The sequence below is a fragment of the Brachypodium distachyon genome, chromosome 1 (assembly GCF_000005505.3).
Source record: "Brachypodium distachyon strain Bd21 chromosome 1, Brachypodium_distachyon_v3.0, whole genome shotgun sequence".
Taxonomy (NCBI): Eukaryota; Viridiplantae; Streptophyta; class Magnoliopsida; order Poales; family Poaceae; genus Brachypodium; species Brachypodium distachyon.
The window spans coordinates 22,287,035-22,302,565 of NC_016131.3; the positions used below are offsets into that span (position 1 = coordinate 22,287,035).

Here is a 15,531-nt window from a genome sequence, read left to right on the forward strand (position 1 = left end):
TCCTTCATGTAAGTTCCTATATTTTTTCTATGTTGAAATCAAATGCTCCATCCATCCAATAAAAGATGTCTCAAGTTTGTCAAAATTTGAATGTATCTAGACATGATTTAATATATAGATACATTCAAATTTGATCAAAGTTGAGACATCCTTTGTTAGACAGAGGGAGTAGTTTCTATTGCATATTCATGTGTTTTGGATTCCTGGATGATTCAACATGGCATGACATTCAAATCATATGTTTTTTCTATGTCTGCATTTTTGAATTCTGCGAATGAAAGAGGCCCTTAGGATTATTCATGACAATCATTGTTGTCTATAAAAAACATATGTATAAGATGATTGCGTAGACTTTTCTCAATAAAAATGATTGATAATGATAAGGACAGCAAAATAAAAAACGATTTTTTATATCAAAAAATATATACATACACACTCAGCATGGCAAACACTCGCCCGACTTAAAAACGATCAACGCACACCTACAACCGACAGAGCCCGAGGGACTAAAAATACTGTCAAATCTTGTAAATTACATACTAATATATATGTCCCCATGTGCGTAAATACGAGCATCAAAATTTAGGGAGCCGTGGTTGTGATGTTTCTAAACCGAGTGAGTGGCATGGGATCCGATTTGTTGACCAGTTGCCTTGTCAGCAGAGCAGATTAGGTGCTACTATTTATTTTTTAGTCGAACACACGGCTTTATTAAATCACTGTCACATTATTACAGTCAGTCCGTACGTAGACTGTGTGACAAAAAACTAGGAGCTAAATCTTTCCAATCTGAAGACAGGCCATGCAAAACGGCAAACCTTAGGTGCTACTATTAACGACACGGCTGGTACTGTTCGCTCCTGTTTCAAGGAAGATTATTGACGAAACGCTATCGCTACGTCGCGTGGTACGTCAAGCAGAACATGTCAGAAGACGCGGAGAGGAAGAGCATGGCGAAGTAGGAGGAGATCAGAAGATCGACAAAACTAACTACGGGACTGGACGGCGACTTGGAACGCAAACTGGGTAAATTTCCAATCTTCCGAAGCGCGTACAGATTAGGGATAGTGACAGCATTCAGTCCATTCACATACAAGGACAAGCCCCGGCATTTTCCAACCGTTAGTCCATTCACATAAACAGCAGAGCTCGACACGGAGGACCACTTCAAATGGTCCGTGCGCACCCAGGTTTCATCAACCACGAACAAGACAGCTAGAAAGGAAAAAAAAAAGGCTCATGTAAGTCCAAGAGAGTGCTGCAGTTGCTCATTATCCTTTAATGCGTTTACGGATATTTGAGTGACACCTCGTCGCTGAACATAATGCATGGTCCTATTGCTGTCAGCAGTTGCTTAAAGGTAAAGTTAAAACACTAACCAGATGATGCTATTCCATGAAAAAATGATGAAATCTTGTCAGCACTAGTGATAGATCCGAAGAAGCTTTGATTACAATCGTTTTTCCCAATCGCCTAGAGACCAAAACCCTGCTTCAGATGTAGACAGTACATTGGTTTTGGATACTTTCTATCATCCTAAGAACGGATACTTCCTATCACTCTCCAACTAGAGAATGATGCTCGAGTCCATATCAGCCACGAAAATGAGAAGAAAAAAAAGCTACAAGCGGTAAAGAAGATGTGCTACATTCCCAGAGGACAGCCAAGCAATGCACCGCTCGTGCAGGACAAACATAACTAGGGTGAGGTATACCCGTCAAAAAGGCACAAAATGCTGGGATTCGATGGTAAATAATACTGGAAATCCTATTATTTTTAATGCTGATGGGTCTTTCAGTCTTGTCCATGTATACCAACCTTCATGTGGAATACCACTGCCATGGCAACACTTATCGCCGTTGCTTTGATGGGCTGGGTACGTGTGGCAACACGGTCGTAAATTTGAAGTTGCCAGAGAACATAGCATCTTTATCTGGCACCCAAAAGTTCAAGAAGAGAAGAATTTAATGAGTTCAAATGTTCAAGAAGAGGTCTTCCAATTAATACTCAAGAAGAAGAGGATGTTAGATTGTGGGCGAGCACAGGTGTGTGCGTTTGTAAGGATGGGAGTGAGTGTCCCCACGTGCAAGAGAGGGAGAGGGGAGAGTTAGTCAACACTGACCTGTCAATGATAGACAAGTTGCCTCCCTTCGAGTATATCTTGCCAATGCCTGGAGATTCAAAATAATAGGTACTCTTAGGTTTGTTAAATATTATAAGTCACCAGCTGCTTTCTAATAGTTGTCTCCATCAGAAGAAAAAAGAACTTGCCTGGACAGCAGGGGTAGCAGCAGCGTCCATAGTCTCTGAACCTTCATCAGCGTACACATTCCTAACATTGAACACAAGTAACTCTCATACATAAATGTCGAAGTGTGTTATTGTGAAAGAAATACTGTAACACAAGTTACACAACTACATCACATAATTACTGAGGTAGCCTTAACAACAAAAGGTTTACTGTTTCGATTTCAGAAAGTTGCATTACTATTAAATGTTTATAAACCAATCAAACTTTGAATAAGTGCAAATTGGAAGTAACATTTGCCACAGCATCTCCTTGTGAAAGTTCCTTAGTAGAATTCACCATACCTCCAAATGATCAAAGTGCTAAGAAAGCAATAAACTAGTTTGTTGTTTAGTTAACAGTAGGAACATGTGGACTACTCCGGCCCCAGGATATTTCAAAGTATTGCTCCTAACAGCAAATGATACAACATCAGAATTATGACCAGAGCCTATTGATATATGCAATGTCTGGATCAAAAATAAATCGTTCATGCTCATCTTTCTGCTGATTCTACCACGGTTAGATAAATCGAGGCAAACACTTTATTTTTGTACTAGCTGCTAAAGCAAATTGCTAATCAGAGGGTTGTAAGTTGTAACACAGTGACAGGAAAGTAAGAATGGTGCACCACATGGTTAAAACTACAAGATAAGGCTTAATTAGGTAACATGGTGAAAGAGTAACAGGGATCATCAGGCCTTTGCTTGAATCAAGATGATTTGTACCAATTGGTAGCTATATGCACGGTCGTAATACATATAATGTTGGGTACAACCTTTGTTCAATATGCCACTTACCTAAATCCATGTGTTTTCTCCAGTAACAAAAGTAAGGGCCACCCGGCCAATATAAGCATTTGCTACTTCAGATGTTTGAATCCAATAATTCATGTCTATTCAATAAAATAAGCCCCTCCAAACATTTGGCTGCTTCAATTCAGCATCTAAGAAGTTCATTTCATTGCTTAACATGGTTAAAAGGGGTGTAACGAAAACACTCATACACGCGTCCATTGACTCACTCCAGCAAAGAATTTATATCCACCATTCCAGCAGCATGCTTGTGCAAAAATAAAAATAAAAAAATAAGGAGAACAAATTAATTTGATGCAAGTGCCCCATGCAACCCACAGCATCCTAAATCCACATAAAGAATTAAAGAAAATAAAGATTGCTAAGAGCGGGGCAGCTTATAAGGCTGGCATTTACCAAGCTAATTTGTGCGGTCTGTCGGTGACATAATTTAGAAACATGCTTTAGAAACATGCAATCATAAAAGGGAAAAAATATGATGCACCAGCCATGTCCTAGACTGAGACACATAAGCGAGAGCTGATAAGATCTGCCCTGAATCAGTGTTCTCCCAATATGAACGAAATTTTTATGCACAACTTTGCAAACACATGGTCAAACATTATGATTCTACTGTTGACCAGTAAGTACAAAGGTTTCATCTGAATGTTGAAAATATCCAGCTGAGATGATAACGATTAGAATTAGGTTCTATAGTTGGTCTATACTTCTAGCAATTTATTGCTTTCCTTGATAAAACATTTTATGTTTCCAGGGAAGTCCTTAATTTCTGTGACAATAGTAGACTGGCTCAATAAGAACAATAACTGGCTGGTAAGCTAAAAGGCTAACACATGTTTTTATCTTCCAGTAGGTCATTGTCATTAACAGATTGAACATACATCAGCCTAGATAATCAAATCTCCAGATCTAACTACTTAACTTGCTATTATATCAGAATAGACAACATTACCTGTTCTAGTATGTATGCTAGTAAATCACAAGGAAATTTCAGTAAGATGAAGCATATGTTTTTAATAGAAGAGGATGAATCTTGCAATCAGTTGGGACACCTTGGGTTTATGGATCGCCCGGTTCATCTTTATGGAATGATCAGCTCCAGATCTATAAAAGAAGAGAACTAAATAATTACCTCCATATGACATTCACAAGATCATCCTGGCGTGCTTCTGGACTTATAGCAGTATCATACTTCACAATGTTCCCGTAGAATATTTTCTCCAGTTCTTTCATCCATTTCGTCAATAGCAAGTTAACCTGTAGAGGCACTAGTATGTTACAAACTTAAACTTACACAAGTGATAGCAATATAGCATGCACAAAGAGCAGTACGTCCTCGGATCATGCGAGAGGAAGTGAAAAGATGACCACATACTATGGGTTCCATGCTTTTGAAGATTATTTGCATTTTTTTATTCTCCTAACAAGTACATAATGAATTTTCAGCATTGTACACTAATACCAGTTTTTTTCTTCTCACGAGCAGAAGACAAAATTCTACTTTTGGTTCCATTCTCATAAGTACTTAACAGGTTGCTACCAGTTCACTCTTTCAACCTAATATGTAAACTACGGTGATTCCATCTTCCAGTGCCATAAACAATCCAGCACATACTGGATAGTATAAATACAATCTGGAAACAGAAAGAGGAACACACCAATTCCATCATAAATTAAACTTTTATGGGAAACTGCAGGGGAGGCTCCGACAGTGAAATGTATTAAATAGTAAAGTGTTTGGTCATAACTTCTGCTAATCAATTCTAATGGGAACTGAGGATAGTAATATGCCACCGCTAGATAAAATGATTACGTGTCACAAGTTCCAACCCCAGACAGACCACAATTTCCGCGCGTGGCTCAAGTGTGAAGCCACAGTTTGATGGTTTTGCACCTAAGCATGATGTGCTGCTTATACACTAGTTTGGTTCAATTGCAAGAAGCTATATGTGTGTTCAAGTGTGCATTGCATAGCCAAATGAAGATGTATCAGCAGGGTAGGTCAAAGCGTCAAGCATTTCTCAGCTCCTTTTTGACACTGATGAACAATGAAAGCACAATATACACTTTAGCTTCTTGCAATTGAACTATATGAGTGAATTCCATTTTATACCCCCTCTTTCTATTGTTTTGACACAATCTACCCCATTTAAGAGAACTTCTACAAATGTACCCCAGTTAAGAAAACAGGTGCCGGTAATTACCCCTCTTGTATTATTCCCCAAATCACACAATTTCTGAGAGATGAAGTGAAGCAGCAGGTGATGGTTTTTCTGCCATGCACTGAACGAGTCGCAGTTGGACCACGTCGACGGCTTCCAACACGATGAACGGCGGCCGTGAGCGCCGCGGACTGGCAGATGCCGCCGCTCTGGCCGGCCATTCCGCGGGCGCGAGAGCAGGTTTGCGATGAGTGTACGGCGGACGATGACCATTGAGTGGACTCTACAGGAGGAGAGGGATCAATGTGTGGCTGCGTGTGAGTTGTAATCGTAAGGCTGGAACGGAAATCAAAGTGTATTCGCCGTCGATCCACATCATTGGCCGGCCAGACAAGGGTTGCCAGTTTGGTTGGCTGGTTGTTGTGTAGCTGACCGGCCTCTCTGTTTGATTTTCTCCTTCCCATGCGTGCATCCTCTCAGCTTGCTTCTTCCATCCATGGCTACTTTTCTTCTTAGATCTGTGAAAAAAGTCTACGTGGCGTCTTATCCTGGCGGCAGAGGAGAGGAGCGGCAAGGCCAAAAAGGTCGACGAGACTACGGGAGGGCGTCGTTGTACCCAGCCTGTGCGTGCCCAAAGTCCAGATCGGTCTGAAAAGTAGGCCCAGTCTCTCAGAAATTGTGAGATTTGGGTTAAAAATATAAGAGTGGGTAATTAGTGGCACAAGTTTGCTTAAATGGGGTAGATTTGTAGAAATTCTCTTAAATGGGGTAGATTGTGTCACAAGAATGAAAAGTGAGGGTAAAAAATGGAATTCACTCGAACTATATTCACCTAAGTATCATATTTCTGGAAGATAATTTATTAAAAAGCCTGACCTCACATGTATTACTAATCAAGAGTAGTTCGTTAGGGTAATTAATAAGGAGGATTAAAATAATCAGATCCAATAATCAAGATAACAGGAAATGCGTAGATCAATTAACCTCAGGCATCTATTCCTCTTTTAAAATGACTAAACAGCTTACCCCAGCTTTAGAAACTCTGAGCTCTACATCATGATTGTAAGTTTCATAGATGTACTGTCCGAACTTAACACCATCCTTCCCTTCTTCCTTCAAGCGGCGTAGAACAAGCCACATATGGAGAACAAGCAGCGAAAATGTCGTCTTAAATGTTTTCTCCAACTGAAACACTGGAAAAGAGAGATATTAGATATTGCTATCTCCACAAATTTCAAGCATAAAAATAAGAGCAGCGATCTATAAACCAGATAGGCAGATATGGAACATAAGTAGTTCAGTGATGATATTCTAGAATCATGATGCAACTGTGGTAGTGTGGTGGAGACTATGCTCTAGTATTCAGCAATTCAGAACTTGTGCAATCAGAACATTATTTTGTTTTGTGAACTACAGAAGGTTTCATCCATCCTTTGACGTGCAAACAAGCAGGGAATTCATTAAGTTAGTGCTCTTCTAGCTAGGAACTAAACATGTACAATCCTGGACATGTATATCATTATACTTTCAAAAATCTCAGGAATTTTTAGAGCATACATCTACCGGAGCAGGAAAATAGAACTCATTAATAGCAAAACAAAACCATATACCATTAGCAATTTTGTATCTTCGGCTGCCTATGTCTAGCAGTGCCCGACATTAAAGCTACTAGTTTGTTCAGAGGAGCAGGAAGCTAACTTTGGCCACAAAGGTAAGCAATTAAGGATATTTGTAACTCCCAAGCACTTCAGAATTTACATTCTTATAGCTAAACTAATGTATATTCATCGAAAACTAGCAGTATCTTCTTCTGAATAGAGTACCAGACTTTGCATATTTTGACTTAATGCAGAACAGAATAAAAACTGAATGAGTAAACACCAAATACAAAATGATTAAAGAAATGATGAATTTAAGTGAAAAATAAACACCTTCATAGATATCAGGCTTGTCAACATGAGAAGTGATGCGGTGATAAACAGCGTTTGCTCCTCGGATGGACTTGCTTTGCTTACTGTAGAACAACAACAGCGTGAGCATGAATCGCTTAATTCCTTCATAGTGTGGATCTTCTGCTCTAAGAGGGGAGTCAGGAGGCAATGCCAGTGAACAGGGCTTGGACAGGAACATAGAGTTCAGTCTGACCTACAAACAGAAACTTATCTTTAACAATGGAAGTATAGAAGTCACAGATACAGTGGTTCTAATGAAGCCTTTGAGATATACAGGTATGTAGTAAGTAGAGATGAATGTCACTAAGTGATAAACAGGAGGCTAGGCAAAAACTTGATGGATGGTGCCGCAATATCCTTCCATTTCTACCTCGCGCCACCACAAAATGCGCAATTTACAATCAAAATCTTCACATAACAAAAATACTTTCTAAGCCTGTTTTCTGAAATCATTCTACTCTTGTTAGGTGCTTAGGATGCTAGGTAGAGTACCATCCGTGAATGATAAAAGGGAATAAACAACAAGCAAGAAACTTGAGAACTTTGCAGTCTACAATGTGGAATAGTAGAAACGCACATAAGATGACATGAATACTTGCCATGTTATTTTAACTAGAAAATATAGTGCAGTCCCATAAAGGAGCTGATGGCACATTAACATCACAACACAAATAGCTGATCCAACTGCTGCCTAGGTGGAAAATGCAGAAACCTAGACCTAGAATGCCAGCACCCCATGTCCCAATCACTTCCATCTCCAAGCAGCCATAGCTAGTTGCAGCAGTGATTCACCCTGGACACACCCAAGCGCCCCGACCTAACAGCAATCGGCCAGATCACACTACACGGCCAGAAAAGCCAACTAAGCACCGAAATTAGCGGCAAAATGGCGTCTCGTAGACGCGAGATCAGTGGTATATACCTCAGGCCTCGGTCGGTCGGCAGTGGCGGAGGAGGTAGCTCTAGGGCTGTGCGACGTGGCGGCGGCGGCGGCCTTGGAGAAGGTCCTGGTGAGGAGGCCCTGGGGAGGAGGCGAGGGAACCTTGGAGAAGGCCCTGGGGAGGAGGTGGGAGTCCGCCGCGGCGGAGAGACGGGATGCGACCGCGCGCCACCGCGACATGGCTCCTTCCTTCTGCTCGCGCTTCGAAGCCGCCGGGGGGAGAAGCGGCCTGGCGGTGCGAGGGCGTGGAGAGAATCGAGACTCGAGAGATGGCTATGGCTACGGACACGCTGCGCAGGGTCCAGCCGCGGAGGTAGCCCGCGAGCCACCTCCTCTGACAATGGGCCCTTGGGCCCTGTCTACGGCCCCAGGCTGTGGCTGGGCGCGGTCCACCTTGGCTCGTACACCGAGCTCACGGAGATCCCAAAACCCCCTCATCGGTTTGGCACTTTGGCTTATCCCCTTCGGGCTTCAGCCTTCCCCTGAGAACTGGGAGAAGAGGTGAAGTGGCAGAGGGGAGCCGGAGCCGCCATTAGGAGGAGAAGGAGATGGAGCTATTGTCTTCTTCCCGCTCCATGCTATCCTCTTGCAACCGTGGGGCCTCGCCTTCGCCCCCTAAACGAAACTTGTTCTCGGCCATTTCCTGATTTTCTCGCGATTCTTGCAGGATTGGTTGCGCCGTCCAGGACGGCATCCTCAGCTGCTAAGCGCGACCGCAAGAGCGGATTAGTATGGTAATCAACTACTCCCTTTAGCTGACCTCTCGATAACTGCAGGCCCTCGCTCTGATTCGGGTCCCTAGCTTGCCTGTTTGCTGAAGCCAAGTGCTGTTCGATCTTGGCAAACTGCACGATAGTTTTTCCCGGTTCAGTTTCTCTTACAGCATCAAGAATGGCACGTCTGCGCAATTTCATTGCCCCATCTTACCTACTGGGTGTTCCGTTCCGTTATTGTTAACGACGACTCTTTTCTGTGTGAATGATCCAGTGTGTTGGGTGGCGAGCGAGGGAGTGAGGGGAAGATCGGGAAGAGGTCAGCTCTTGCTCTAGTGCTGGCTATACCGGCCCTGTCAGTGCCGTTATCGGCCCATGGGAAGACCAAAAGCATGACCCCTTACGATGAAAGGCGGCTGCTTCAGCAGAACAAGAAGATTCAGGAAGCCAACCGTGCACCTGATGATTTCCCAAACTTCATCAGAGAAGGTGAGAAAACCATTTCTGATTCTGGAGCTTATGTATCACATAATGGTGTGTACTACAAAGTACTGTTGGAGCTGAGGAGACCTGTTAATATAACTGGGAGGAGCATAAATTAGTACCCACCTCAAAATAGACAAATTTCCGCCCTTGGTAATGAGAGGAGGGCCATGGCTCTTTGGAGCTGAAAATCCTCTCGATTTATAACTCTCGTTTTGTTACTTTTGTACATATGGCTAATTGATATATAAGTCAGATGCAAATTTAAAATCATCACCATTTTGCAATTCAGTTGGTTTTTGCTTACTCGGGGAATCCTTATTGATATTGTTTTAGTTTCCATCTTCTAAGTCTGCCACAGGCCTTAAAGGCAAAATCACCGTTACTTTCAAATAAGGGAGGATGACAAATTAGTTGCACTATAATATGTTAGCATTAGCAATATAGCATAAAAAATAAAGAATCTGCAATGGCAAACCAATTCTGGAACTTGAATATAAATTAACTTCGCTGAAAGTAATCTTGTTGTGTTCTCCTAATTATCACACTATAACAATTAAATTCATTCAGGTTTTCAGGTTAAAGTAGTGACACCTGACAACTACGTAACACGGGACTCTGGATTAATATATGAGGACGTCAAAATTGGCACAGGTGACTGCCCAAAGGATGGTCAGCAGGTTCTTCCGCCCTAGTAACATTTCTTGCTTTCTTTTGCTTAAATATAATGTATTTATGTGTGCTCTACCATTCATGTGTTCTTGGGATAGGAATCCTCTGTTTGTTGTTCTGTATTTAATATGATATGCGTGAACATGTTTCGCAGAATTCTCAATCTTCTCTCATATTGCAAAGCATGGACTAGTTGGTTCTTCCACTGTTACACTACGAATGGATGATTAGGGATAATTATTTTGCAGCTATGTTTTCACTACTAAAATCTAAAGCCAAAGAATAAAGTTAACTTTTTTGTCAAATAGGTGACTAGTATATATAGTGAGCCCACTTCTTTTACTCCCACCGACCCATATTATTTGTCTCAAATTTGCCCAAATATGGATGTATCTATGTTTAAAAATCGTCTAGATACATCTAATATTTCGACAAGTAATATGGGTCGGAGGGAGTAGTTTATATTGCAGCATATGTTTCTGTTCTACTTGCATGATACTCACTTCCATCCACTGAATTACAGGTTACATTTCACTATATTGGCTACAATGAATCAGGACGCAGGATAGATAGCACCTACATTCAGGGTTCGCCTGCCAAAATTCGTTTAGGCAACAAATCATTAGTTCCAGGAAAGTATTCAGTAGTTACATACTGTGTCCTTGTTATTTGGTCTTCTGGAGTCTTAAACTTCTGATTGAACTATGCTGGCTATTAGTTTTCATGAACTTCTCGGGACATTGTGCTGTAACATCACAACTCATTTCAGGCATTTCTAGTGCAGGTTTTGAAGAGGGGATTCGGGACATGAAACCAGGTGGCAAGAGAAGACTTATTATACCTCCAGAACTTGGGCCTCCTGTAAGTTATTTTCATCCTTTGCTTGACAGTATTCCACTTGTTGACTTCTTGTGTATTTTACCTTGTACTTTCTTTATGTACTAGCTATTGCACATATAGTCACGGATCTTTTCCTCCATATTCATGATATAAAATACATAGAATTAGGAACTTGTGGATAATACCTGGTGAGTAGAACTTCTTGGTAGAGGCAAATAGTAATTCGGTAGAACAACTTACTCTAAAATAATCGGAATCTATGCTAGTTGCATAGAGTGCATTGTTTCATTAGTCTTAGTGGTTCTTTCTTTTATGGAACCACTAGTGAACAGAGATCTTTATGAGTACGAAACAGAGAAGTTACAAAAAAAGGAACACGAAAAAACTACTACTTAATAATGGCTATACCTCTAGACAAGAAGAGTAGACATCCAACATTTTAGTAATGCTACACCCGATAGCACCATCTAAATGTAATTGTTTTCGCAATAAATATAAACCTATTTAGAGGCATGTCATATGAAAATACCTTTGCAGTGAGCCTACAATTTTAAGCTCCGTAAAAGGCAGATGGACTTAGCTGAAGAAGCTCTTACCTGAACAACTGGTATATGGAAACAAGATAAATGACAAATGAGAGGAGTTTGGCATAGAGCACACTGAACCAACCTACAACACTAGGAACACAGATATATTTGGCGTAGCAGCAAAAAGTTCTGATATCTGTGTTTTTGTCTGTTGAAGGTTGGGCCTTCGACGTTCTTCAGCGCGAAGCAGTTCGAAGTATTCGATGTAGAGCTCCTCTCCGTGAAGGACTGCGAGCGGAGGACCATTGGCTTCTACTCTGATGTTGTCTGCAGTTGATCATCTCAAGAGTACCAACAGGTAGCAAAATACAGCACTCTCCTGCAACTCTGTAGGGAAAAAAAATTACCAGCTGTACATGCCAACTACAAAAAGGAAAGGAAAATAAATAATGTAAAAGGCACAAAGAGAGAGGTGTTGTATGTGAATAGCCAAATATTTGCATTGCCATGAACATCCTGTTGTTGAGCCCACATGTACCTTTCTTGTTTGATTTGTAAGTTTCAAGTAACCAGAACTACTGGATAGAGATAGCATATACCGAGACTTGTAGATAGAAAACAAATTGCAGATGTGTTCCAAACTACCACAGTTATGTCTGATCCTTCGTGAATAACTATTTCTAAGTCGACGCTAACAACCATCCAATCCAATCACTAAGATTCGTGTAAGATTCACATGTGATCTTAATTGGATTGCTATGACCGACAGCTTAGAAATAAGTCGACTGAGCACAGTATCCGAATCTCCGAAGATCCGGCATCCATCACGAATGCTGTGGCACCAAGAACAGATGCCGAAATTTCTGGCATCCACCTGCGTATTAATCAATCTCTGTCCACATATCGACCCAGGTCTCCAACCCTGATGATTGATTTGCATTTGTTTTTCCGAGCTCCGTACCTCACCATTTAAAATTCGTCCACTCAAACGAGCTTGCACGTACCAAATCCGAGTTTCTTAATTCTTAACACTGCAATGCAAAGAGAGCCGTAAAGAATAATAGCTCGATTCCCACTGATCTGACCAGCTGGGTTAATCTATTGGAGGAGCGGTGGCATCAGATCCAGCGCGGCTCTTGGGAAAAGTAGGTAGCCAGTCAACAGCGTCGCCGCCGGAGCTTTCGAAAAGAGACGACGGTTTTGCGCGCGCGCGCGGAAAAGGACAGCAAAGCGCGTCGCTCCTCTTGTACCGACTTCCTTGCCGTGGATTGAGAGGCTCTGGGCTCTGGCAGTCTGGCTCCGCCTGTCGGTCAGAGAAGACTACCGTAAAATAACTGATGACAAAACTAACTATTTTTATTTAGGAAGATAGTAATACCGTACGTTGTCTTCCCACTGTCATGCGTTTGGTGCTGCCAAGAACCATAAGATACGCTACTGGCTAAGCAAAGGAAATGATGATCGACATCGTAATGCTTTGTTCCAAACGTGCTACTTGTATTTTTAAGGTAGAATCATTTGTTGATAAAGAAATAAATAAAAGTCATCATATTTACATAACTCGTGTGGGTTTTCTAACCGAATTCCGACAAACAAAACCTCCTCCTTCACCCCTCTTGGGGCAACCACCATGTATAAGTTACTACTAAAAAATTTAGAAAATTTCTAAGTGCATAAATATGTATTATTTAGGAAAACGATGTAATTCGATAGGGTTATGTTTTATACTTATAAAATTCATATTTTCAATAACATTGTTGAATATTTCTATTTTTATTCATGTTAACTTATAAATTTCTGTTAAAAAATTTAAACTTTTATTCTTGCAAATCTTCACTATTGTTTTGTAAAATTAAGTTGCCTAAAAGCAATTCTCAGAGGGAGTAACTTTCAGTACAACAAAAGGATATTCGCCTTACCAAATATCTACGGAAAGACTAATTGAAAGTAGACCTGGGCATTCATCAGGCCAGGCTTCCTAAAGGTCGAGAGTAAAACCCAAAGCTTGGCCCGGAGCTTGGAAGACACCTATTTTAGCTCTTAAAGATATTAAAATAACCAATTTCAAAAATCAATACTTTTTTATTCAGGCCGGGCTTTTTCCGGGGTTCAGGCTGAAAAGTGAAGGCCGGCCCGGCACGTCAGGCTTCTGGCCGAACCACCGGTGCCCACTGCCAAGGTCTAATTGAAAGAAAGTTTGAATATGTATTTATTGGCACCGGTGACAATATTGCTCTTTAGAAGTAATCATCTTGAACCAGATCGATTGCTCTTTGTGTGGTATTAGCCCTTGTTCCATAACATGGGATTTGGCAAGGATTGGGAAAAAAATTGAATTGAATCCCGATCATTTCAGACCATTCCTAACCATGGAGAGAGTACAACCGAGCAAGGGCTCTAAGAGGCTGTTTGGTTTGATCCCACAAATGTCTTGCCAAAAATTTGATTGAGGATTTGGGGGCTGTTTGGTTTGAGCCCATATTAGCATTGCCAAAAATTTGGTTGAGGTTTTCCTTGCACATGAGTTAGCCAACTTTGGTCAAAATAATGAATTAGAATTGGTAGTGGAGTTTTGGCTTGCCAAATACTTGGCTCTCATCCAAACAAGAACCAAATCTTGGTCAATGACCAAAAATTTGGTAGGGTAACATTTGGTCACCATCCAAACAGCCCTCCTTTCCCATGAATTGGCCAACTTTGGTCAAAAAAGTGAACTAGAATTGGTTGTGGGGCTTTGGCTTGTCAAATAGTTGGCTCTCATCCAAACAACAAACCAAATTTTGATCAATAACCAAAAATTTGGTAAGAAAAGATTTGGTCTCAATCAAACAGGCCTTGAGAACTCCTCGGGAGGGAAAGGAAAATTGGCGATGCTAGGAGGTGACAACTGACAAGTGCACCATCTGCTATATCTTGACGGTGAGTGCACGCTTCATGTTGCACACACCCTAAGGGCAACTCCAACGGACAGACTCATTTTCGGTCCGTTTTGTGATCGTTTTGGTCCATTTGGATTGCGGTCCGAACCAACCAAAGGACTTTGTCCGTTTGGATCTGCCAGTGCCGCAACGAGGCCATGCATTTGGTCTGCTTTATTGGTCATAGACATGCGGATCACTGAAAGAAAAAGAAGCAAATGGAAGACAAACGCAGTGCAAAGATGTTGTCCGCCCCGATCCATTTCCAACCCAAGTTTGGAAATTTGGGTTAGACATGGGTCGCGACGGATTGAAATCCGGACGCGATCGGGAATGGGCCGCCCAGCTGGGAGGCGCATGTTCGGACCGTCCGGCCCAAATGAGTCTTCCACTGGAGTTGCCCTGACATAGCCCACCAAAGGCTAGCCTTTTCATCGACTTCCGATCAACACAAAATATGTTAGCGAATGAGTCTTCCACTGGAGTTGCCCTGACATAGCCCACCAAAGGCTAGCCTTTTCATCGACTTCCGATCAACACAAAATATGTTAGCGAATGTTGTACCTTCGCATTCTCCTCCACGGCCATCCTCTCTGAGAGAAAGTACGGAAGGCAAGCGCAATGACTCGATACAGAATGTTGTGGTAAAGAGACGTTTGGAGATTACTTTGAAACAGCTTCAAGATATGTAAATGGGCCACTTGCAAAGTTACAACATTCCGATCAAGAAGTGAGGTTGTGAGAGCACGTGGGTGGGATGGAAACACGGATGAACAGCCACCAATTAGAAATTAAGATGTGTTTGGTTGGGAGCCACGCTACCTCACGGTAGATATTTGTCCATACTATGATAGCCACATTTTGTTTAAATGTAGTTAATTTTGATTTTTAACCACACTTTCAGCACTTAAACCGTAGATTTTGCCAATAAAAGTGCGTCAAATATTTTTGCCAACACGAGTATATTTAACATTTTTAAAATGTCACGAATATAAATTTGACACACTTTGAAGTAAAATTGACGCGTTTTGGAATGCGTCCGATAATCTACGGCCAACACTAGCCAAACTAAAATATTGATAGCCGATAAGTTTTTAGTTATTGTTTGATTTGTTGCCAACATTTTAGTTGTTAATAATATGAACTAGGACCATCTCATCTTTCTCTCACAAATTCTTGCCAAATAATGAGCAATCCAATTCTTGTCATATTGTAAATAATA

The 15,531-nt window shown here is 41.4% G+C and overlaps 2 protein-coding genes across 4 annotated transcripts; one reads left to right on the forward strand and one right to left on the reverse strand.

The window, feature by feature from the left end:
* Positions 1-1,366: 1,366 nt before the first annotated feature.
* LOC100842726 (ubiquinol-cytochrome-c reductase complex assembly factor 1) lies at positions 1,367-8,452 on the reverse strand. Its single transcript, XM_003563041.4, has 7 exons — positions 8,139-8,452; positions 7,196-7,409; positions 6,291-6,457; positions 4,235-4,359; positions 2,272-2,332; positions 2,123-2,171; positions 1,367-1,933 (listed from the first exon to the last, which is right to left on the reverse strand). Exons 1-7 carry the CDS (start codon positions 8,334-8,336, stop codon positions 1,851-1,853), a joined length of 897 nt encoding a protein of 298 aa, XP_003563089.1. The 5' UTR covers positions 8,337-8,452; the 3' UTR covers positions 1,367-1,850.
* A 136-nt stretch (positions 8,453-8,588) lies between these two features.
* Positions 8,589-12,038, forward strand: LOC100843031 (peptidyl-prolyl cis-trans isomerase FKBP20-2, chloroplastic). 3 transcript variants are annotated; one of them, XM_010239869.3, is made up of 7 exons: positions 8,589-8,750; positions 8,824-8,890; positions 9,144-9,358; positions 9,923-10,032; positions 10,548-10,656; positions 10,809-10,885; positions 11,609-12,038. In XM_010239869.3, the coding sequence occupies exons 1-7, from the start codon at positions 8,705-8,707 to the stop codon at positions 11,726-11,728; spliced, it is 744 nt and encodes a 247-aa protein (XP_010238171.1). In that variant the 5' UTR covers positions 8,589-8,704; the 3' UTR covers positions 11,729-12,038. The 3 variants fall into 3 exon arrangements, with proteins under 3 accessions (XP_010238171.1, XP_003563091.1, XP_010238178.1); XM_003563043.4 differs by lacking the exon at positions 10,548-10,656 and having other exon boundaries at positions 9,923-10,024; XM_010239876.3 differs by lacking the exon at positions 10,548-10,656 and having other exon boundaries at positions 9,923-10,006.
* The last annotated feature ends 3,493 nt before the right edge of the window (positions 12,039-15,531 follow it).